Below are 26,082 nucleotides of genomic sequence, written 5' to 3'. Positions count from 1 at the left end.
ATATAAAATATAAATTGACATATTCAAATCAATTTCTAGTAGAGGTGGACAGGAAGAGAAATGAAATTGTAAATACAAGTAGGCTCTATTCAAGTTCATAATTTGAAAATTACACTATTTATTTTTCTTAGTACAATATATTAATTTTACAAAAGGACACTTACTAAATAAGCAGTAAATATAAAAATTTACAAAACCTCAAAATTGAAGTTTATTGTATTGCACAAAATCTACATTTTTCCTTTAAAATGAAAAAAAAATCCCAATAAATTTAGAAAAATTCTTAATAAGTTAGTCATAGCTTTGTTTAAATTCTAATTTTGCATTACTGGACAAACATTTCTTTTAAATAGAAAAACAATCGTAGAACACGTTAAATTACTTTGCTTTTGCTACGATATAAAAATCTTGATATTCAATTATCTAAATTGTGTTCCGTGTGTTCCAACAATGGCATTCAAATTATTGGAGGAGAGAAAACTCAGAAGCTTAGATCATAGCAACTTAAGTTTTCGTTTGTTTTGGAATCCTGTCTGCTCTGCCTTAAATTACATTCAAGTGACATGTGCATTAACACTTCTTTCAATGAAATTATGCACAAATCCACTGGCCTAATAGGTGGATCAAAACTGTAACAAAATAGCTGAGTAATTTAAAACACCTTCAAATATGATTTCTGGAATATTCATCCTCTCATATGGATGCCACAGCCATTTTAGTAACAAAGTGCTTTCAGAAATTTCATCCATTCAGTGTAAAAAAAGAAAATGTTACTCTTAGCAAATTAACTGCAAAACTTGTAGGTGTTTCACAAACGTAGACAATGTTTGAGACTTGTCTTTTTAAAGATTCTGATGATCACCAATTCCATATTCATGGGGCAGCTCCACAAAGAGAGAAAACTGCATTTAGCAATTACCCCATATAAACAATTCACACCTGCACAATTTACCCAGAGGTTCCTCTGCTCTAAAGAGCAAACCAAAATTATTTGCAATAAAGCATGTTGACAATTCATATAGCACAACACAAAGAAAGAGGAGAATTTAACATTTTGCAAAAGGTTACATTTTGTACTTCATTTTCTAACCAAACTTAAATGTGAAAAATATAATTTACAGTATTGTTTAAATAAATTTTTTGTCAAACAGGTTTGTACGTAGAACACAGCATTTTAAGCACAGTTCATGAGTACTGTAGTTACTCCAACAGTGCAATACTCTATAGTTGTAATAATCCAATGAAATTTGAGGGCTCTTTTCGTATTATTGTAAGAAATTTAACTTTAGAATAAATCTATCTAAATGAAGGTTGCATGGCTTTAAATTAAGGAAGCTACATAGATGCTCACAAAAAAAGCACATCCTTAAATGCACATTAAAAATTTTGTTTTCCACTCTAGATGTTAATATAAATATTTGTGGACAGCTTGAACTTTCCTGAATCATCTGGATAAAAATGTGAATGTTCCATCAGAAGTACTGAACATTCCATGTCTTTGTTGATGGATACTTAAAATATTTTTTGAATATTTGTGAAGACAGTAGCAAACGGTCACTCATCCAATGACTGATTATGCTGTCAGATATATCATTTGCTATTTCGGCAAAGTGGAACAGCAAATAACTTTAGAAAAAAGAAAGTTTTGGTCATTTCTAGCTTTTTATTGTATCTATGTTAACATTTTGGTGGTTGCTTGTCTTGTGCATAAATCAGGCAAAATAACCATGACTATAGAATATTTTAGAAATTATACTCTGATCTAAATGTGTAGTGAAAGTGAACAATCTGCACTTCTTTTCTCCTCCACCCCTAACAACTTACCGTATCAACCTCCCTTCCCTCCTGATCATCTTTGAAGTCCAGGAAAGTCAATCGGGCCTGATGTATGTATTTTTTCTAAACTGTATATTCTTTAACTATTTTGATGTCAACATCATTATTTCATTTTATTAATCTGGATTTTGTGAGATTTAAATGGGGTTATGAAGCACTATTGCCTCACTGTTGTGTACATTCTCAGTCAGAACAAGGTGTGTTCATATTAACAAACACCAATATAAGGTAGGGGCCACAAACTAATTTTTTTTACTCAAGTGTTGAATTTTAAGCTTGGATGGTCAAACACTGTAGAACACTGTAGTACAGAACTCCATAATTCTATTCAAGGTTTTTTGTTCTTTTTCTACTGTTTCAAGGTATTTCTATTAACAATATAGCTAATTATAAGAAGTTGGAAAAAATTATGGCAAGTTAACTGCACTAGGGATTCACCAGGAATGCAAGTTATTCTATCGCCATAAGAATGTGTGTGTGTGTGTGTGTGTGTGTGTGTGTGTGTGTGTGAGAGAGAGAGATGGGGGGTATCAAGTTTTTATTCTAACGGCAGACATTGTATCCATTTTTATCTCTTCCTCTTACAACTCAAAGAGCTGCTGTTTTAGGACCTTTCTACAAGACATGGTTATGGGGAAAATCCAGAGGTGACAACAAAACCAATCGCATGCTTTCGGTTCTAAAACTCCCCATATTTGATAGAATGATGCTCCTGTTCTTATGAAAAATAAAGCAAGGTCGTAAAGTATTCAATCCTCATTCAACAATTTTACTTTAACTTATGAAATAAAGCCCTTCATTTTGACGTGACTCATTAAGAAATTACTAATTGCATAACAGTAGATTTCAAAAAAAGGATCTCAATCCAAAATGTTAACTGTCCATTTCTTTGTTCGATCACGATTCCAGAATCTGCAGTTCTTGTTTTTCTAAATAACAGTTCTGACAGCACTACATCACCTCTTCGGTTAGACTGCTACGTAATACTAAACACACTTTGTGCAGTTATATTCTAAAATGGCAAACAGGATCCGATTGCTTTCTTTGGACCATGGTTTCCATTTGACCTTGGTCTACCACCTGATTGGGTAGCTCTATTGGTCACTTAGATGTAGCTTGGTGATAAATTTCAGTAGTCATAGAAGCAGGACAGGACCCAGTTTCTGGATAACCACCATCTAGTTCCACTCAGTTTCGAAATCCTCCAAACAATGTATTTTTGCAATATGTCTACACCTTAGAGATAGCCACAGAGGGATAAGATTATTCATATTTCTGATCCTGATTGTTCCCATCATTTTGAATAATAAAAGATTTTTCATCTTCTAATGTTTTTTTTTTGGTTTTGGTTTATCTTTAAGGATACATGTAAACTATCCTTAGTTTATTTTCTCTAGAAATATAATGTGTTTGCTATTGTGATTTCCAATGTTCCTTTTTCCAGCAATATGTCAGAATATTTATGGAATTGAAAGGAAATGCAAATCAGAACAAGGGCTTAATTATTAGGAATTAGTCTATTAAAATGTTCAATGATCTGTTTTAGATAATAGTTGCATATATATGACCAAATATCAGAAGGCAGCAGACTAATTGGGAAACATTTGTAATACCTATAGAGAGATGCATGGATAAGAATGGAAACAGAAGTTGGTTGACTTACAAAAATTATGTTAAATATTCCATAGAGTTTCATTTGTATCACGCAGTTTCATGAAATTATCAATTTCGGACAACTACGGAACCGAAAAACACAACTCAACAGAAAATTCCAGAAATGAATCTCTTTGCTAGAAAGAGGGTTGTGAAAATCAGACTGAAAGTCATGCAGGGCAGCCTTCCTCAGTTTATAAAGTTAGTGAACTTCACATTTTGGACATTTTCTCTTCCCGTATAAATTTTTAAATCCCAACAGCTTAAAATACATACTTTACAACTCAAAGTGAATCAAGTTGATCTTAAAACACTGATTTCCTTTTTGTCAGGCTGTTATTAATATTCAAATAAATCTTTCCTTCAATCCAAATTATTATGAAATAGGAGTAAGAATTATTCTCTGCCGATTTGAAAAGATACTTTTCCAAATAGCTTAAGCGCCAGTTCTGAGAAGCCTGCAAACTTATTTGGAGTTTAAACCTTTTTGGGATAAAAAAAAATTGGCCCAATTACATGTGGCAAACATGTAATATTATCATATTTTCATGTAAAAACTCCAGATCTGAAACTCAATTCATTGCCTTCAATGTAACCAGACTTAAGCATGTATGTTACTATATAACACATTATTAGCACATGGAATAAAGTCCAAAATTCCATCCTGGAGGTTTACCCTACAGAGTACCAGAAAACTTTGCAAATGTCAAGCAAGAGCCATCCAGTTTATTATGGTCTTGACTGGTAGAGTTACAGTAATTGCTACCCACACACTCCACCTCTCCCCTCCAAAGAGTAACTGGTGATTTGGCCCATCAGGTGATTTCAGTGAGGTAGGTCAATAATCATAGACTAGAAAGTACTACAGAACTATTTGGTAAAATAATGCCTTATTTGCTTCTAGTGTTTCTTTGCAATGTTTGGTTACTACCTCTCTTAATGGCAGGAATTTAAATTAATTGTCAATTAACTGAGAGGTGTAGATTAGAGTACAATTAAATGAGACAGCAGAAACATTCCAGCAAATGTGGTAAGGGAGCATGTTCACATTTATGAACACACTACCACCTGCATTGTAACCCATCATAGAAACACACTATAAACCACCAAAAAGTAGTTTCACTCAAGGAACACATGAAGTTTCAGCAATCAAATCAGTCATTGAACTCTCAATACCTGAACATGTATTCACATACCTCTGCACCAAACACTGTCTATCGTCAGCAGGCATTTCCCAGGCCTCAACGCAATAATGTGGAAACATCTTCTCAGGAGAGCTCCAATAGCAACCGACTGGATTACAAACTTCCCAAAAGGTTGTTTACAGCCAGTTTCTAGAATTACCATTAAGCATTACTAGGCCGACTGTACATTATAAAGTACATTAAACTAATTTAAGCTTATAAGATCACAAACACTGGAAATTATTTGTCTATCAGTCCAGCTTCTTTAATTTTACTGTAAAAATTTTTTTCCAAGATATTGGCACACTTGAAGTATTCACTCTCTGGAGGATTGTATTCTCGACAGTTTGTGAAGATACGCTGCATGTCTGCCATAAATAACTTTTTTGTCACATAATAGCGGTTCTTGACACGTTCACTCATTGTTTTCAGATCTGTGAAGCAACCAAACCAAAGAAAATGGTAAAGCAAGATATTATGATAATGCATAATCAAATGCAAATATACCGTACATGAGTGATGAGACCCATTTATGTAAGCAGTACTTTATGTGAGCTCTCACCAAAATTATATCTCTGTAACAAGGTTTTCATGCTGGATAATCTGACAACATAATGCTGCAAATTTAACTTGCTTTTTTGTATTTATGAAATTCAGACTGACAAAACAAATTTTTCTAGTTTGGATGATAGTTCCAAGACATTTCTTTCTATTTTTCTTTCTATGTTCTTTTTCATATTCTTTTTGGGGATTTCTTATCTTTTTTATTTGGGGGAGTGGGTGGGGAGGGTAGATTAGATTTGGGTTGTAAAAGCCATCATGTAACATGATTATATATCAATATACTATATATGATTTTTGAATGTGAATGCATGTTTTTTCCAGGTTAGCTTCGTGGTCCTGCTGGTCATGGCCACAGATAGTGACGTTATCCAGATATGGGAACGTCGCCTTCAGCTTGTGCCGGTCTACCTTGCGATCCATCTCCCGCTGGAAGACAGAGACCCCGTTTGTGACCCCAGAAGGAACCCGGCGGAACTGGTACAGGCGCCTGTCCACCTCAAAGGCAGTGTAGGGCTTGTCCTTCGGGTGGATAGGGATTTGGTGATACGCCGACTTCAGGTCAATTGTGGAGAAAACCCGGTAGCGGGCTATCTCATTGACCATGTTGGCGATCCTCGGCAGGGGGTAGATATCCAGCTGGGTGCACAGATTAATGGTCTGGCTGTAATCCACGACCATCCTCGGCTTACTTCCCACTTTGACCACCAGGACTTGGGCTCTCCAAGAGCTGTTACTGGACTCGATAATGCCTTCCGCCAGGAGTTGCCAAACCTTCGCCTTGATGAAGTCCCTGTCTGCAGCACAATAGCGCCTACTTCTGGCAGCGATCGGCTTGCAGCCTAGCGCAAGATGTGGAAAGAGCGCTGGTGGAGTAATGCGCAGTGTGGAGAGGCCACAGGTTGGCCAGAGCTGATAGGTTGGCGTGCTGCCAGATTTTGAAGCATTTCTGGGCTTCCGGGTGGCGTGGGTCGACCTTGAGACTCCCTGTGCACAGGAGTTTTTCCATAGCCACCGTGGGAAAATTTTCTGGATTAAATTGTGGTGCGCTGTTAGACAGAATCTGATACACACAAAGTAAAGACTGTACCACAGGCTTTAATCCACAAAAACTTCCACAGAGCCAGGCTGTCTATGGCTGCAGCAACTCTGAGTGAGGCCTCGGGAGGCCGGCGCAGGCTTATATCCCGAAGGGTGATTGACACCCGACTGGGTGGGGCTTGATCCATTCAGGCCGACTGATTGACAGCCGGACAGGTGTTGTCCTGTCCCCTTACACTCCTGCAGGTACAGAGGTTTCCCCCTGCAGTAGGCCAGTGATGTACCACCACAACATGCAAATAATATAACCAGCAGACAACATGTTTATTATTATTGCTTTCAGCCAAAGATCAAACTCAACCCTGCCCATCTTCAGTCATGTTTCAAACTTGCAATAAAGGCTAACTTATTTGTTGGCCTAATTACATGCTGTCTTCTTTCTTTCTTCTTTGGCTTGGCTTCGCGGATGAAGATTTATGGAGGGGTATGTCCACGTCTGCTGCAGGCTCGTTGGTGACTGACAAGTCTGATGCGGGACAGGCAGGCACGGTTGCAGTGGTTGCAAGGGAAAATTGGTTCGTTGGGGTTGGGTGTTTCCTACTTTGTCTTTTGTCAGTGAGGTGGGCTCTGCGGTCTTCTTCAAAGGAGGTTGCTGCCCGCCGAACTGTGAGGCGCCAAGATGCACGGTTGGAGGCTATATCAGCCCACTGGCGGTGGTCAATGTGACAGGCACCAAGAGATTTCTTTAAGCAGTCCTTGTACCTCTTCTTTGGTGCACCTCTGTCTCGGTGGCCAGTGGAGAGCTCGCCATAGAACACGATCTTGGGAAGGTGATGGTCCTCCATTCTGGAGACCCACCCAGCGCAGTTGGGTCTTCAGCAGCATGGATTCGATGCTTGCGGATTCTGCCAGCTCTGTATTTACTACTAATTCAGTATAATCCTTTGCCAAAGCCTTAAAATCCCCTGACCTTGCATCACCTCCCAAAAATTGTCACTTTTCTAATATTCCTTTCAAAGGGATTTTCACAATTCCCACATTATAATCCATCTGTCACTATCTTATCAAATCAATCGGTTGATATTCCTTTTTGTCTCAGCAACTTACAGTGCCTTCCATGTTGCAACAAAGACATATTTTCCTTTAATTTGCCCCTGAGCTGCAGAGTTTTAAATTTGTTATCAAACAATTCACATGTGATTAAAGTGCACATTCTACATTTTATTAAAGGGTATTTGTATTTGTGTACATTTTGGTGTAACCATGTAGAAATTACATCACTTTTTATATATAGTCCCCTCATTGCAGTCCTTTCAATGGGAATTTGTCAGACACCTTCTTTAAACAATTTGCTGTTGATTGACAAGAGATGTTTACACTTTCTCTTGTTGGTCAATACGTGGCATTTGCACAGCACAAATGTTACCTGCCACTTTATGTGTGAAGGATCTTGGTGCAGGGAGGCATGGTCACTTCATTTTCTGAGTTGTGAATTAAATTAAACACTGCAATGCTCAGCAAACAACTCCAGTTCAGACCATGATAGTGGGTAGGTTTTTGAAAAATGTTATTTGCAAAAGTCTGCAGAAACTCAGCAGGACACACAACATCCATAGGAAGTAAAAGGCAGTCGATATTTTGGGCCTTGGACCTTCAATCAGAATGGGTGAGTTAAGGCATTTATTCAGAAGAACTCCTTCAGCAATGTCCAACAACTCTGATCAACTTCATTTGTACAAGGAATGACTCAGCCAGAGGAAAATTTCACTTCAATTCCCATTGACTTCGTTTTTACTAAACCCCTTGTGATATCTGGTCAAATGTTTGCTATCATCCACACCTTGCTTCTGAAATTCACTTCTATTTTTCCTCTTGTTGGGGCCAAGGCTGAATAGGCCAGGAGCTAAATAGTGCTGGCAGAACCCAAACTCTATGCCTGTTGGATAGTAGTGTCCAAGATATCTGCTCTCCCTCTACTGACAATTGAGAAAAGGCTGATGAGATTGACAATAACTGTACAGTATTGAATTTGTTTTTCTTCTTATGAATAGGGCATACTTTGGAAATATTTCAGACTGTTGGCTAGCCACCTGGGTTACAGCTGTGCTGGAACAGGCTGGCTTCATGTAGAGTTAGTTCATGAGAACATCTTCAACAATACAGCAGGGATATTGTCAGGGCACATAGCTGTTTCAGTAAGGACTACATTTTTCTCAAGGACATTTGTGAAACTGATGAGTTATTAAATGGCATAATTCCTGGAAAACTGTATGACAATGAAGAAGAGAGTGAAGAGTTTGTGCTGCATGTTGTATGTGGATGGATAGGATAGATAACCCCATTGATCTCCCATCCTTTGTATTCTTATTCAAGCATTTCTTGTTGGCACAGTATTTCAGGGAAATGTAACAAATGTAATGTGGAGGTCCGCAACTGTAATGTCTAAAATAATTAATTAGGGGGCTGTTTTGTCTGAAGTTTTAAAACAAATTTCTTACACACCCATTGGAAAGCGAATGACTTCATAATAACCAGGGGCATCAGTTTTCTTAACTGGTTCCATGAAGGGCCAAGCACTTTGATGACTCTGTGAATTATAACAGAGCAGAATGAACAATTCAGATTTTTAGTTTCATGTGGAAAAAAATAAATGCAGGATATATCTGTCAGTATTAAGGAAGGATTTTAAGGTGAAATTTGGTTGTTACCTTCACCTGCTGCAGAATGTTCTTTAAAGTATTGTAAAGCTGTTCAGGGTCTCTTGAATCTTTTCTGAAAAAAAGTTAAACATCAATTGCTTTTTGAGTCAGGAAACAAAAATAGAAATCTTATCTATTAATAAGTAATTGCCTTCAGCATAGAGGTGCTAAGAAGCAATGTTTTTTACTGAGAAAAGAAACTTCATTTCTTAGAACCTGAATCAAAATACCACGTCACAACATGACAATGGTCGTAGGAATCATTTTCCTAATATATGCTAGCAGTGGGTATATTTGACCACATTTAAAAGATTCTAGTTGTGCAATTTTTTCTTACAAGTTCCAGTAACAGATGTTGAGGCCAACATGTACTCAATTATCTCAAACCTCCCAACCAAAATACAAATATTCTCTAATTTCTCACATCAATTTTATCAAATGATTTTAAAAAAAGAGGGTATTACTTTTCTTTAATTCCAAGGATCCATTTTTCCAAATCTTTTGTGTTTTAATAAGCTGTTTTAATTCTGCTATGTTATTTTGTGATATGCAAAATCAATGGATTCATTGATGAATAGATGGTCTGTCCATTAAAAGTTGTCAGGTATCTGCAATGTGGTGGCATCACTACGGAAATTTTATGCTTGCTGTCTCAGAAGTCAAAAACTTGTTGGAGGTCAGCTGTATGCATATCCAAATTTTTACTGTTCCTGGATTTACCACATCCAAAGGCATGACTCAAATTGCTGAGCCAAGGCATTGGTATGATCTTTACTTGATCCATCAGCTTCATAGTTGCCAGTCATAGTTGACAGATCTAACATGGTCCCATTCATTCTTGGTCACCAATCTTCATTTCAAAAGGCAAGTTTACTTAAAGTTTTTGTTCACTCTTCATTATTTCAAAACATTTTCAGTTGTTTCTTGTGATTTAGTTGCAGGGCTTCATTTATTCAGTTTTGCATGTCCACAAACGGATGCATCAGGGAGGCGAACAGGACTTTAGTAGTCATTCAGTCACAAACATATCAGCCATGGAGCTGACATGGGTGGTAAATAAAAGATGTGTACCAGGATCAGCTCAATCCAGCCATCCATGCCCACTAAAATGAATGGATGTTTAGTATTGCAAACCACAAACAGTTGAAATTATGCCTTAATTTTGAAGATCAAGGCTTCGAATTAGGTAGTGCACTTGAAATAAAGTTCAGAAATAATCTCAGTCAATGGTAAAATAGGCTTGAGGGGATTTCTGGCCTATTCCTTTTGCCATATTTTAATATTTCTATGCTTTTTTAAAAAAGCCACAAAAGATAATCTAATTCAAGTGCTTAGATTCTCTGCAGCATACGCAAATAGATTTGGGAGACAAAACCCTATGAGAATATTTTTTTCTCTTTTAGTAATTTGTTTTCATTGAATTGATGTCTTTGGACCATTAACAATTTCTTTCACAAGATGCAGGTATTGGTTGTATTTAATATCTATCTCTAATTGTCCAAGAACTGCTTGGCTAACACTGCCTGGCACTGACAGATTCCATCTTGACAATGAAACTATATGGTATTACCATTGGAGAATAGTCCACCATCAACATCCTGAAAATGTCAAACTGCTTCATTTGCTGAAGAGTTGCAAATGGAATTGAATGCTGTGAAATCATGAATGAACATCAGTCCTCAATAGGATACAGTTATTGATGATGCATCTAGATAATACAGTGAGGAAATCAAACAATGATGCTGAGATGATTGAAATCTGCAACTACAATTATATTTCATTGTTTTAGGCATGATTTCAAACATTGGACTGTTTTAGCTTTGGTAAAACAGTAAATGGTCATCAAAACACATTAAAGAACACACAGTCAAATGCTGCGTTAATGTCAGTGATGGTTACCCTCATCTATCCTTGTGAATTCAGCCCTTTCATCTATGTTAGGGCTAAGTAGTGATGAGGTCTGGAGCCAGGTGGCTCCTGGCTCTAGATGCCTTGGCCAGAGGAAACAGCAACTATGTATCAACTCTCTCAAGCTTTAAAGAACCTCGTACAGTTCAATGAAACATAATTTGTTTGATCCTTTCTCGTATGACAACCTGCCATTCCCTGGATGTGTCTGCTGCCACCATGAAGTCAGAAGTGGAAATGTTTGCTGATGGATGCACAATATTCAATTCCAGTTGCAGCTCCTCAGAAAGTTAAACCGTCCATTCCTGAATGCAGAATGACCCAGACCTGTTCAAATGTGGGCTGATCAGTGGCAGGTGATTTCTAACACAGCAGTGTCAGTTGATACCTATCTCCAAAAAAGAGAGAGAGCCAAATTGCCTTAGCTTGATATTCATTGGCATTATCATAGCCGAGTCCTGTACTCTCATCCTTAACAAGTCACCATTGACGAGAAACTAAATTCTTCTAGCAACATCCTGCAGCTTCTCAACTTCTGACATCCCAAAGCCTGGCCATCATTTAAAATACACAAGCATTTAGCTTAACGAGTGTACCTTTAACCTCTCTCAAGGATATTTACACCACCTAGGACAAGGCAACCTGATTCGTAGCCCATCCACCACCCAAAGCAAGTATTTTCCAGTACCAACTCATAATGGCTGCACTGTGTTCCAACTACAAAATGTAGGGCAGTTCCTGTCCCAGGCTACTCCTGAAACCTTTGAGCTGCATCACCAAGAAGGTCGCACCCTTTGTAGCCTGTGAAAACACCATTATCTGCCAAATTGAGAGTGGTTCTGACTTAGAAATGTGTCACTGGTTCCTCAAAGTACTATTTAAATCCTGGAACATTCTACTCAACAGTATCATGAGAATAATGCAAGAAGGACTGGAGATGTTTAAAAAAAGCAGCTAGGCACCAGCCTATCAAGGGTAATATTGGATGGCGAATAAATGCTGCCCTTGTCAGCAGTGCCCAGATCCCATAAATTAATTTAATAAAATGTTTCCAACCCAAAAAGAAAGGAGCCAGTGTTAAGTTGGGTTCTAGGAATTTAAAGGCTAAGTGGATCCTACATCAATGGGATAATGCTTTGGAACCAGTGCTCATTAGACCATAAAGCGAAGCTTAACAATTGATCAGAAATCGTCTTTCTGTAAAGGCAGTGAAAGCAAAATCATAGTTAGTGCCATGAAAGACAGTTATGGGGAAGGGTCGAAGAATGAGATTGAGGGGATTGCCCAGATCAAATGTGTTCCTTTCGTATTATGGAAATTCCATGCTTTACAATTTTCTATTTTGATTTGTTTGTATTCTCGATCCAACTTCTAAAGGTTTATTAACCACTTCATTGCTGCAAATACTCAACAGTTCAGCTCGTAGCTATGGTGCATTATAAATTCAAGAGATTCAGAAGCTTTGATAGTGATGTGCGATAAAGAAATATTGGAGGATGTCATAAAGGTGAAATAAACATTTAAAAACAAATTATTCAAACACAGACATTTATTGCCCAAATCTACTAGCTCCTGAGAAGGTGGTAATAGGACTTGAGCTGATCTTGAACCAATAGTATATTATATCAGTATTGTTAAGTAGGGTTATGGGATTTTGAACCTGCTACAAAGAAGAATGGTAATCCTTAACTAAGCAAAGAATTTCTGTCTATATTATTTTTTTCTGTTGTTTTCAGTGAAGGAAGAGAAGTAACAGTAGCAGTCTAGAAAACCAAGCTGTGCCACTGATTACAAAATGACTGGAACAGGGTCCATAACCAAGCTCTGGAGAACAGATGGATGTCACATGACACCGTTAGTAGAGTAACTGCCTCACAGCTCAAGCAATCCTGTTTCAGTTCTGTCTCAATGGATTTAGTTTGTTTTCCCTGTAACCACGTCGGTTGAAAGAGGTTAAAGATGCTCTCGTCCAGGCAACTATTTTGTCCCATCGAGGTCCTCCAGTTTCCTCCAATGTCTCAAAAACACATGGTAAAATGCCCCTAGTATACAATTAGAATGTCGGGAGTAGTAGATGGGAAGGGTTGGATTGGTGTTGAAGGTCTGCATGGACTTGGTGGGCTGAAGGGCCAGTTCTCTCTCTCTCTCTCTCTGTGAATATTTGTCCTTTCCTTTTAGTTGGCAAAGGTTGTGGGTAAGTTTAGGAGATATTTCAAGGAAGGCAGAACAACTTTCTACAGTTCAATGTGCAGAAAACATACATTCCAACTACGGCGTGGTAGAAGGGTGGTGTCTAAGCAGACTGCTTTATCCTGCCCGTTGTCAGTTTAACACATATTGATGCAGTTAAAATTAAAGTAAAAGGGTGATTTTCTGCCTTAGTGAGGCTTTAAAGAATCAGACAGTGAAGCATTCACACAGAATACCCATTCTCAGCCTTGTTCTTGCATTCATTATATTTATGCATCTGTTCCAGGAGCTATAGGCAATACATCAAGTGTAAACACAACCTATGGGTTGAACAGAATGCAAGTTGTTCCATGTCTCACCTTGCAAATAAATAACTAATTGCACAGGAGAAGAGTAAATGGCTAAGAACCAGTATTTATACAAAGACACAAAAACAATGTTTTTAATTCTGATAATTAACAAAGGAAATTGTAGTTCACCCTTTGCCCAATCCTGCTGTGGAGATAGTTAATTTTAAGAAACAGACTTACCCTCTTTCTTTTCCGCTAGGTTTCCAACCAGATTCCTCTGTTGACAAATTAAATCACATTCAGCTCTTGTCAACTAAAATCATGTTCAATTTTAAAATTGGCATTGAGTAACATTTTGTGATCTTGTTACAAAGAACAGCCAAAGTACTTCAAACCTGTGCTAGATTACTTACTTATCCCAGGTATACTTTCAATGGGAATTTGTCGGACACCTTCTTTAAAGCAGGAGAGTCCAGGGTACACCTTGCGAATCTGTGCTTGTTTTCTTTCTATTAACTTTTTTATGATCTTAAGGTGAAAGAAAATATGCAATAATTAAGGATAAGAAATGGCTTGAACAGATTCTTCATCCATTGTGTTCCACCAACTATCTATAACCCATTAAGTAACATATTCAATTGTGATGAAATATTATTAATCTTTTGACCATTTATAGCAGGTTCGTGCAAATCTGTAAATATAAAAAATAAGCTTAGGAATTTAAAGTGAATTGTAGGGTGGCATCTGAAAATGAGGAAGGGATAGGAAAAAGTGTCAACAAAAATAATAATCACAAAAAAGAGAAGTGATTAAATTATCTGACCCATGATCCCATCTGCAGGAAAAAGCTATGTGCTCTATGTGTCACTATGTTGGAGGATTGAAAAGTGAGGACAGTTTTGGGGAATATAATTGATGAGGAAGGAAATTATTAAATAAAAAGAAAAGTATTTAAAAACAAGAAGTGGGAATATATAAATAAGTCTCGAGAGAAACGCTTAGTTGAGAATAGAAGACATTTCAGAAACTTCACAGTCTCAGCCAAATCAGTGTCTTTACAGAGAGAAAAAAAATCACAATTCACTGGCTGCACATCAGGTGGCAAATCACTGGAAAATAACATTCTGTTCTGTTACCTGCACTTAACTAATTATTGGTTTGATCGTTGTTTGTAGATCATTTTTGTACTACGCACAGACCAATGATACAAATACTATTTAGAACTAATTTAATTCAAAGATACATCCTGGAATTAAACTTGATAACTTGACTTCCAAACTTGTGCACAGTTGAGGGAAATATTAGAAAATATAACATCACTTGGATAGAGCGAGAATTCACCTCTTTCTGCTTCTTTATGATTACAGAGAATTCAGTATATGGGATCCGTGGATTGAGCTCACAGCCCATCAGAGTGGCACCTTCATAGTCCTTAATGTAACCAACATACTTCATTTTTGGAACTTTTATATCCTTTGAAAATCCCTGAAACAATAAAGAATCTCTTTTCTTTTGCATTCAATGAACAAAATTTAATAGAAAATAAATTCTCAAAAGCAATTAAATGGAGATCTGCTTTTAATGTTTTCTGAAGTGTGTACCAATCAATACTCTTCAAAAAAAAGTAAATATTAGTCTCAGAAAACTGCAGTTTCTCACGTGAAGAGCAAACATAATAGCTCAGATGTGAAGTAATTAAATTGGTTTTAGTGGACTTTATTCCCAGTTATTTAATTGAAAACACATAATTTACAAAATCATATCAGACAGAAAGATATACATGTCCTGAACAATTGTAAGATATCTGATAATTGTTGTTGCATTTAGTTCAGTTATTTTAAGTGAATATAAATTGTGAATACTAATTGGGTTCGTCAATGATCAATTTTGCACGTAATCATAGGTCTCACTCACCCATGGTGATTAACACTAGTGTTCAGTGAAGCACTTGGAATGTACAACAGTTAATTACTAAATCCATTTATAACAGTATTGAATTTAATAAAAGTGCAGTATATTTGTTTTGAAAATCACAATGAGTAGAAAATTCTCTTCAATCTAATTGTAAAAAAAAAATTCTAACATTTGGAAGCTGTACCATTTTCAACAATCATACCTCACTGTTAACAACACAGCAAAATCCAAAAGCAAGTTCTTGCAGATGCTATTAATCTGAATTTCAAAAAAAAAAGGTAAACCTGGAAAATCTCAAGCAGTGTCTGTGGAGAAAAAAAAGGAGCTAACATTTAAAGTTCTGATTCTACTTAAACATTAATTAATGCTCCCTAACCAGCTGAATATTTCCAGCATCTTATGTCAGAATCAATACTCAATTCTTTCTTGAAGTAGTGAAGTGATATCTGTATCAATCTTTAATAGTAAATCCATCAACATACAATCTCATTGCAGACTGTTGTCAAGCAAGAGTGCATCATCACCCAATATGTTTTTGAATCTTGCTTCTTGCAATGCTCCCTCACCGCCAAAAAAATTCCGGATGAAATGAAACTATCCTACAGAACCATGGGAAGCTGTTAAGATGATAGCACCTCCAATCCAGACCAAGGTCACCCCAACCTCATTTGTTAAACTGCTGAAAGTTTTTGCATCCTTGCGCATGCATATTTGGAAGCTGAGCTTCAGTTTAGCAAAAAAATATTCAAAAAGCTAAGCCTTACAATCTACACCCACACTGCATAGGTTCTCCATCAACCTGCCTCTGCTACATCACATTATCTTGCAGCAATATAGGTTCATGGCAAAACTCTGGAAAATGGGAATGATTTCTCCTATTTTGGGAACCAAATCTTAATAATAAATTCATCATTGCCTTCAGTGTGCTAGCCTTCAATTTTTAACATCTGACAAATGTTCAACAAGTTCTCACACAACACAAAATTTAAAGACTACCAATCAACAGTTTTCCCTCCAAACCATGTACCGTAAATATTCGTGCATAAAGCAAAAAAAATTTCCCCCTTTTTCCCCTCAAAAATAGAGAGGGGTCGCATTATACACGAGAGTAAAATTTAAAAATTCTTTTATCTGCAGGCGGGCGGGCAAGCGGAAGTCGGCAGCGTGACTCGGGTGGCCGGCCGGGTGAGTGAGCGGAGAGACATGAACACGACTCAGGAGGCCGGGCGGGTGGAGAGACGCAAGCGTGACTCAGGTGACCGGGCGGGCGAGCAGAGAGACGTGAACGCGACTCAGGAGGCTGGGTGGGCAGGCAAGCGGAGAGACGCCAGTGCGACTCAGGTAGGTGAGGGGAGGGGGGGTCGTATTATACACAGGGGTAAAACTTTCCCCCTTTTTCCCCTCAAAAATGGGGGGTGGGGAATTATACACGGAATGCATTATACACAAATATTTATGGTACTTCTCAGACATGTAGGATACACAAAGCACTGGAGAGACACCACTGAATTATTCAAATTCACTGGCAAATAAATAAATGAACTAATGCTGGCATTCTCTCTCACACCAACACTGACCCAGTCAGCAGCATCGGGCACACTTCCTGTTCATATGCTTAAAATCACACTCCCAAAATTAACACACTATTCTGAGCTTTGTCATGCCAAAAGATTACGAGGATTGAGGAATTGAGTTAAGCTTTTCTCAAAGCCTTCTTGAACACAATTGTAACATAGCCAGCAAATTTTGGGACTCCCTGACTACGGATGCACAAAAATGAGAAAATATTTTGAATTGGGGGAGTGAAAATGAGCGTACTGCTTCCCAAACTACCCACCTGCCCTTCCCATCAAGCATTTCCTGCCCATCTATGGCATGTTCTGCAGTTCCCTTATTGGCCTCACCAGCTGCCTCAGGACCTAAAGAACTTGAGTGGAAGCAAGTCATCTTGAGCCTAAGGAGAAGATACAAATGCATGCGAGAACCTTACCTTGACTGACTAATCGGTTTTCTCTTTAAACTTTCTGGGGTATATTTCCATGTCAGATTCTTATCTTTAACTGACTTAATTTCAACAGAAGAGGTGTAAGACCCTCAATACCATTGAAAAAATGCTACATCTTTTTTTTTCCTATTTCCTCCCAAGTCCAACCTCACACAGAAGACCATCTTACCCACAACTCCTGTTTCACCACTTGCGCTTTGCACATCTGCTATGGTACTCAAATGGATCCACCTGTTTCATCAGGCTGTTTACATACAGTCAGATGATAATAAACTTGAACTTATTCAAATCAACCTGGCTGACTGAGACAAAGATAATCTTTCTCTCTTCATCCTGCTGCAGGTCTTGATGAATTTAACTGCACAAATGCTCCTCCATCATAGCCTACTAGTTCACCCACAATGCATCCAAACCGCTGTTTACCCTGTCCCGTTTATCCATCACATATTATTCCTTGACAGGAATGGCTTTGGATCCCATGTATAAGCTAAAAGGACTCATTTCGACTTCACTAACAATACTGCCTCTTTTTCATTTTTAACTGGTGCTGGATTGAAAATTGGTTGACAGAAATAAGATGGGAAATCAGGGTGTCAGGCAATGACTAGCAGGATTCTGCAAGGATTAGTGCTCAGACTATGGTTGTTGAAAACATACAACCATGATCTGGAGTGGGAATAGAATTTGCTATTTCTCGGTTGGCAAAGAACACAAAACTGGGTCAGACAGATTGAGCTGTGAGGAGGATGAAATGAGACTTCAAGGTTACATGTTGAGTAAATATGTGGCAAATTGATTGTAACGTGGATAACTGTAAAATGATTTGTTTCACAAGGAGAAACAGAGAGCATTAATTAAGTAGTGATCGATTGGGAAATGTTAATGTCCAGAGGAGCCTGGGATCTTTGTGCATCAATCACTGAGAGCAAACATGCAGATACAGCAAGCGGTTAGGAAATTCTTCATTGCAAAAGGTTTTGAGTAGAAGAGCAAGGCTGGTTACTACAATTATACAGAATGATTGTGAGACCACAATGGGGGAGATGAGTGTTTGTTTGGTCTCCTTACCAAAGAAAGGATATACTTGCCATGGAGGGTGTGCAGCAAAGGTTCACCAGACTGATTCCTGAAACAGTTGTATGAGGAGAGATCCAGTCGACTAGTCCTGTGTTCATTAGAGTTCAGAAAAGTGAAAGGGGGATCTCACTGAAGCATATAAAATTCTGACAAGGTGAGACAGACTGGACGTGGGGAGGATGCCCTCCCTGAATGAAGGTTCTCGAACAAAGTGTCATAGTATCGGGATATTAGATGAGCCATTTAACACAGAGATGAAAAATTCCTTTACTCAGAAGGTGATAAACCTGTAGAATTCTCTAGCACAGAATGCAGAGGAAGCCAAGCCTCTGAATACCTTTAAGAAAGAGGGAGAATGATTTCAATACCCAAAGGGCATCGGAAGGGCACAGGGTCAGAATAGCAGAATGGTACCGAGATCAGTCATGATTATTCTGCTCCAAGATCCAGAGGACCTAGTTCTGCACTTAGTCTCTATGTTTCAGCTCTCCAAATGTCAGTTCCTTAAGATGTCACATAGCTTGCTTGACTCAACAAAATATGTTTTCTCAGTTATGATCACTCACACTGTTCCCAAGGTACTGAATCCATCCTTCTTGTTGGCAAATGTCTATTGAAATGCATCCTTTTGCAACCTTAATGTCATATTTGACTCCAAAGTGAACCTTGGATGATATTTCCATGTTACTTGACTAGCATGACTTACTTTACTCCATATAAACTGCAGGTTAAATAAAACTTTGTGTCCGAACTTACACTTATTCCATACACTGACCACAGTAAGTCACATATCTCTACTTTAAAGTTCTCATTTTTGTTTTCAATCCCTTTGTGCTCTCATGTTGTGCTTTCCCTACCATCTCCCAAAACTTGAACTATCCCACTATCTGCGTTACTTTAATATTGGTCTCACAATCTTCCTTGAATTTAACTGTTCCACTGTTAAAACTTCATGCCTTCAGCTGTCAAGGACCCATGATATAGAACTCCCTTCTTTAACATCTTGGAAATCACTTTCTCTTTTGACTTTGAGTCATTTCTTAACAGACATCTCTCTGGCTAAACCTTTGGCCATCTGCCCTCACATTTTCTTTTCTAGTTCAGTGTCAGCTTTTGCTTCATAATACTCCTGCGCAGCATGTTGGGACATTTGTGACATTATATATATGTAACTGTGTGGTTGCAGTTTATTTTGATAGAAGTAACTGTTATTGTGTAATGTTACTTTATGTTTCTGAAAACTAAACATGTAAGACATTGAATGTTAATTCCTTGCACAGAACGAGTGAGTCAGTGGAAGACTGAAGCACATTTTGCATGGGGATTCCATTTCAGCTCAGCGCCTCCAGGCTACCAGAATATAATGTGGCATAAATCTCAGTCATTTGAAAGATAATTAAAAGTGGGAAGCTCCAATCAGGAAAGCTTCTTTGTCTACAAAGACCTTAATAGAATGTGGGGATGACATGTCTGCTTCCCTGACCCAACAGTAATAATTCTACATGCAGTTAGAAGAATCTCACTTGCTTTTCCAATTAATACTCTAGAAAGAACCCAAGCAGGAAACACATATTAAGTATCACCACAGTTGCACATTTTTATTACATTTGAGTGAATCTATCACTTCACAACACACGTGAAATGTTGATAATTTAATTTTAATTCATGATATTGGAAAATAAATATTAAAAAGTCTGGGAATTGGAGTCACATTGCATAAATTAAATATTCCCACTAAAACATGTAATTTGGGCTTTTCATCAATAATTATTTCGATATAATTATGAAATAAATCTTAATCCCCAAGGAATATTAAGACCATAAAAGTACCTACCTGTTTTTTGAAATAGCCAATTGCATATTCATCTGCATAAGTGAGGAAGTTTAGAATGTTATGCTTGATATGATATTCCTTGAGATGATTCATGAGATGGGTGCCATAACCCTGCAGAATAAACATTTATTTACAATTTGTCACAAAATACCTTGTATAGGGAGAAGAGTTCTTCTGCAAATAAACCAACAGGTTATCTCAAACATGACATGCAGCCATGTAAAGAGCACAGGTTACAGAGTATAGGATTTAATGAGAAGGAAGATCAATTAGCACCATGCAAGGGCAGCATTACAGCATTCTATAGGGTCATTCAGGAACCTGATGGCTGCAGGGAAGAAACCATCTTTAAGCCCATTGATGTGTACTATCATACTCTAAAGGCAATCTCTCTGATGGGAGCAATGATTAAAGAATGTCCAAGTATGATGGGTCTTTCAGTATATCAGCTGCCCTTCCTAGGCAGTCGGAGATGTAGATCCATGGAGGAGAGAGACATGTGGGGTATGTTCTGAGCATCACTCATTGCATTCTGTAGTTTCTTCTCACTTTGAGCAGAGCAGTTCTCATGCTAGGCTGTGATGTATTCAATAAGTATACTTTTGACAGTGCACCTGTTAAAGTTGTTGAAGGAAGAAGATACCACACTTCCTTAGACTCCTAAGAAAGTAGAGGAGTTGGTGCACTTATTGATTGTCAAGAAATAAGAGCAAGAGGAAGCCATCCGCCCTGTCAAGCCTGTTCCGTCATGGCTGATGTATGATAGGCTCATCTCCATCTACCTGCCTTTTCCCCCAATTCCCTTACTATATAAAAATCTATCTAACCTTGTCCTCGTCTCCACTGTTTCAATACTTAGAAAATTCCATAGATTCACACCCTCTGGGAAAAGAAGTTCTTCCTCATCTCTGTCCTACTATGAATCTTGAAGCTAGTTCTGGTCTCCCCCACCAATGGAAACAACTTACCTACCTCCATCTTATCTTTGCCTTTCATAATTTTATATGTTTCTATAAGATCCCCTCTCATTCTTCTAAATTACAGTGAGTACAGTCCCAGATGACTCAATCTCTACTCATGGGCGAACCTCCTCATCTCTGGAATCGATCTGGTGAACATTCTCTGCACCGCCTCCTTCCTCAAATAAAGAGACCAGAACTACATGCAGTACTCCAGATGCAGCCTCACCAGGACCTTGTACAGTTGCAGCATAATCTCCCTGCTTCTAAACTCAATCCCTTTAGCAATGAAAGCCAAAATTCCATTTGCCATTTTGTTAGCCTGCTGTACCTACAAACCAACTTTTGGCAATTCATGTACAAGCACTTCCAAGTCCTTCTGCAGAGCTGTTGTCATGTTGATGTGCTTGTTTTTGAAGATATTTATTCCTCAGAAATTGAAGATATCTATTCTTTTGACTTCAATGTCATTAATGTAAATAGGGGTGTGAACTCTTCTTCCTCTCCTGAAGTCAATAATCATCTTCATATTATTGATGTTGAGAGAAAGGATCTTATCTTGACACCATGCCACTAAACTTTCAGTCACTTCCTTGAATTCCATCTCACTACTGTTGAAACCCAGCCTACTACTGTGGTGTTGTCAGCAAATTTGAAAATAGAGTTGGAACAGAATTCAATTGCACAGTTGTGGGTGGAGTGATTATAGTAGGGACTGAGTACATCCCCTTCATGAGCGTTAGCATTGAGTGTGATCGTAGAGGTGATGTGACTGTGGTCTGTTAGACAGTTGTGGGGAGGGCACAAAGGCCTAGATCCAGGGTTTGAAAAATGTGTTTTCAAGGGACTTTGGTATTGAAGATTGAGCTGTAGTCTACGAACAGTACTCTAACATAAATGTCCTTGGCATCCAGGTGTTCTACGGTCAGGTGGAGAACTGGGGAGATGGTGTTTGCCATGAATCAGTTTGGCCAGTAGGGATATTGAAATGGGTCAAGGCCGGTTATGTGAGCCAATAACCAGCCTCTCAAAGCACAGGGTACGTCGAAGTCGGCAGTCGGTTATCATTTAGGTCTATTGTTTTCATTTTCTTCAGAGATGGTGCCCTTCCTGAAGCAGGTGGGCCATTTGGAAAAGAAGAAACTTCTATTCTTGGGGTGGCAATCATAGCATCTTTTGAAGAATAGTCATTTATCTTTCTATTGCACTTACTGTGTATTGAAACAAACTCAAAAGTTAATTATAGCAGAAGAAATGTAATCCATAATTTATTTCTGAAGATGGCTCATCAAGGTTTGTCAGGATAGAATCTGGCCTATGAATTGGATGTTGTGGTCTGCACTGGTCTGCACCTTTATTTACAGCAATGCTGATAATTTAGACAAAGAATTGCTGAAGGAACTCAGCAGCTCAAACATTATCCATAGGTAGAAATGGTCAGTCAATATTTTGAGTCAAAACCCCTGATCAAGACACAAGATTAAAAGGTGAAATTACAGATTTAAAGAGAGAAAAAAAATTCCGGAGGTGATGTGACAGAAGATGTGAGCGGTGGAGAGACAGGCTGAGGGGGAAACAAGAAGAAGTGGGGGAGGGAGTGGGGGTGAAAAAAAGTTGGAGAGAGAAAAAAATAACCAGGAGTAGGTTAAAAAGAAAGAAATGCAAAGAGTGGAATCAGATCAGGGTTGGGGGGGTGAGGTGGGGGGGTTACCTAAAATTAGAAAATTTCATGTGTCCAAGAGGAATGTAATGCTTCCTCAGGTTTATTTATGTTAGTCTGATCCTGATAGTGGATGAGGCCAATGACAGACATGGCACTGCAGGAATAATTGGGGGAGTTAAAAAGGCTGGCTACAGGAAACTCACGTTTGGACATAGAAACAGAGTGCAGGCAGGGGTGCAGTGCTGCCAGAGCACCACTCCGACACCTCATCACTCCGCTCTGGAACCTCATCACTCCGCTCCACCACCACCCCATCCCCCCACCTCTTGCCCTGTTGAGCACTATTCTGGGCATAAAGGGTATCTGTTTCTTCCATGACCAGTTGTCCTCCTTTCTGGTCCTATTTTCTTCCATGACCAGTTGTCCTCCTTTCTGGTCTTACCATTCGCTCTCAATTATACAATGTTAAGTACAACATGACGGCCAGCAACGCCAGGTCTCACGATACCTCCTTGTTGCTGTTTTTGGAGAGCTCTGGCACCTAAAAAATGAGCACTGTACCCCTGACTGCAGGTGTTCAGCCAAGTGGTCACCCAATTTACATTTGGTCACACCAATGTAGAGGAGACCACACTGGGTACACTACATTTAGTAGGTTAGGTTGGACGACGTGCATATAAAGCTCTTCCCCTCCTGGAGGGTCTGTTTGTGGCCCTGGATGGAGGTGAGGGAGGATATATAGGGACAAGCTTTGCAATTCCTGCAGTTACAGCGGGATGTGCCTAAGGAGTTAAAAGATTGAGTTCAGAGGGAAGAGCCTCATCATTTTCAGGGAGAAGCTACATATAAACTTGGAGAACAAAACATCACATTCCTGCATGATAACCTTATTTAACACCATGAACAATGATTGTTCTAATTTTAGGTAATTCTCACCTGTTCTGGTTCCACTTGTTCCATCTCTTCTTTACCTACCCTGAACTTAATTTTTTCCCTTTCAGTCTCTAATCTTTCTACCTCTCCCACCCTCCTAATGGTTGCTCCCTCTATCTCTCTCTCTCTCCTCCTCCTCCCACACCTTTTGCCATATACCCCATCATCCCTGGGCCCTTCTCCCAACTTCATTCTCCCTTTATATATGTAACTTTGCATTTTTGTCTTAGTTTTGACAGAGGGTTTAATTTACCCATAGATGCTCTCTGACCTGCCAAGTTTCTCCACCAATGCTCAAGATTCCAGCATCTGCAATTTTTGTGTTTCTTCACTGGCTGTTCAGTTTGCAACATCATCTTTTGACCTCATCATTCAAGCAAGCTTCATCTTCTGGTCTCTGCAAAATTATCTGATTGCACCTTGAGTGACATGAGACATTAAGCGAATCTCATTGCTCCTCAGATGAGAACGGGCAGGAGAAGCTTCTTGTTTCTAAATACTAATCAGTAATCCTTTCCAGATAGTTCACCTGTTGTTTCAAGGCAAATTACTGACCTGATTGGAAACTGACCCTGTGGAAAGAGGAAGGGAAGGTATTCTAATTGTGAGAATGTCACTACTGGACTTGTGCAAGGACCTGGGTTGACAAAACTGTCACATTAGAATGTAGAGATTTCACCAAATTAAATTCATCACCAAAATAATGGCAATTGGATTTCAATATGTTCTATTCTGTGGGCATTCACTTTGGATTTAAAACCAGATTGTCCAGATTCAAGGTAGAACTGGCCCAATAAGTCAATGGGCCTTATTTGGGCATTGATAAAAGTAAACATGAATTATAGTCCTTGATCCATTATTATTTGTAAAATAGAATCCTAACCTTAACATAGAGACTATTTCTTCTAATTTACTGCATGCTGATAAATTAAATAATATCTTTAAACAAATTCACACCTACCTTGACTTGTTCGTTTGAGGTTACAGCACAAAACACAATCTCTGTAAAACCTTGTGTTGCAAACATCCGGAAACAGATACCACCAATAACTCGACCGTCCTTGATCAAAGCAAGGGTCTTGTGTTTACTACGAAGATGTAATGAAATAAAGTGGCTTTAACATTTAACAGTGGTTAACCAATCCTTTTGCAGTCTTTATGATATTCCAGTACGCCTCACAGTAAGTGATGTAGCTGTCAGAAATTTTTACTCTGATTTCATACCTGTTTCTGAAGATCTAGATAGTGATCCAAAAAAGTATTAGCTTCAGGGATAGTAGTTAACACATAGGACTCAGCAAGCCAAAGTTTAAATATTTATTCTATAATTCAAAGCTGCTTGCAACAATAGTTATTGGAGTCAAATAATTAACTTCTGAGCCACACCCTTCAATCACTCTTACACTGGCAGCTTGTGTTCTACCATCCAGAAACATTCTCGAACCCAATGGTTCTCAACCTTTTTCTTTCCACTCACATACCATTTTAAGTAATCCCTATGCCATCGGTGCTCTGTGATTAGTAAGAGATTGGTTAAGGTGGTATGTGAGTGGGAAGGGAAGGTTGAGAATATCTACTCTAGACCCAATTGTTACTGAAATATTTTGCTTGAGAAAAATTGTCATTGGCCCATTTCCTTTAAAGTTATGAAACTGTGCACAAAGAAGAGGTACACTGAGAAATACAATAAATACGAGGCTACGTATGATACAATATAATTGGTTACACAGACTATACATTACACCGCAAAAGTTAAATAAATGGGACCCAACAGTATCTGATAGATGTTTTCGATGTAAAGAAGAAATGGGAACAACAATTCATGCAATCTGGACATGTGAGAGAGTAGAAAAGTTTTGGGATGATCTCAATCAGATATTAAATAAAATAACAGAAAACAATATACCAAAGAATCCAGAGATCTTTCTCCTAAGTAACATAAAAAACAAAGAATTTGGAATTGATTTGGAGGATGCACAAAAAAGATTTGTTAAGATAGCCCTAGCCGTAGCAAAAAAATTTATTATGTCAACCTGGAAATTGGAAGATAATTTGAAAATACAACAATGGTATATAAAAATGAATAAATGTATTCCATTAGAAAAAATAACATATAGTTTAAGAAATAATATTGAAATATTTGAACAAGTATGGGAGCCTTACATTAAATACAATAGCGAAAACCTACCGGGGACAAACATTACCTAAGTTGATGGAAGGAGATGGAAAGAAAAGAATGGACTCAGTAGAATTTCTGGTGTATTTTTGTTGAATGACAACATTGTCTGACGGGTTTAATGCAACCTAGATTGTATACCTAAAATGGATGAGAGGG

At 38.2% G+C, this 26,082-nt stretch overlaps 1 protein-coding gene across 3 annotated transcripts in view; it reads right to left on the bottom strand.

The window, feature by feature from the left end:
- Positions 1 to 227: 227 nt before the first annotated feature.
- Positions 228 to 26,082, bottom strand: part of LOC138751233 (histone acetyltransferase KAT2B-like) — a 70,636-nt gene continuing 44,781 nt past the window's right edge. For all 3 annotated transcript variants that reach the window (XM_069913270.1, XM_069913269.1, XM_069913271.1), the window contains 8 exons: positions 24,709 to 24,835; positions 20,193 to 20,303; positions 14,704 to 14,847; positions 13,776 to 13,890; positions 13,603 to 13,639; positions 8,984 to 9,047; positions 8,778 to 8,862; positions 228 to 5,107 (listed from right to left, as the gene is read on the bottom strand). In XM_069913270.1, coding sequence (XP_069769371.1) covers positions 4,914 to 5,107; positions 8,778 to 8,862; positions 8,984 to 9,047; positions 13,603 to 13,639; positions 13,776 to 13,890; positions 14,704 to 14,847; positions 20,193 to 20,303; positions 24,709 to 24,835 — 877 coding nt within the window. In that variant the 3' untranslated portion in view covers positions 228 to 4,913. The remainder of the gene's footprint in view (positions 5,108 to 8,777; positions 8,863 to 8,983; positions 9,048 to 13,602; positions 13,640 to 13,775; positions 13,891 to 14,703; positions 14,848 to 20,192; positions 20,304 to 24,708; positions 24,836 to 26,082) is intronic.

This window comes from Narcine bancroftii, chromosome 1 (genome assembly GCF_036971445.1).
Source record: "Narcine bancroftii isolate sNarBan1 chromosome 1, sNarBan1.hap1, whole genome shotgun sequence".
Lineage (NCBI taxonomy): Eukaryota > Metazoa > Chordata > Chondrichthyes > Torpediniformes > Narcinidae > Narcine > Narcine bancroftii.
This window is presented reverse-complemented; position numbering and strand designations above follow the sequence as displayed.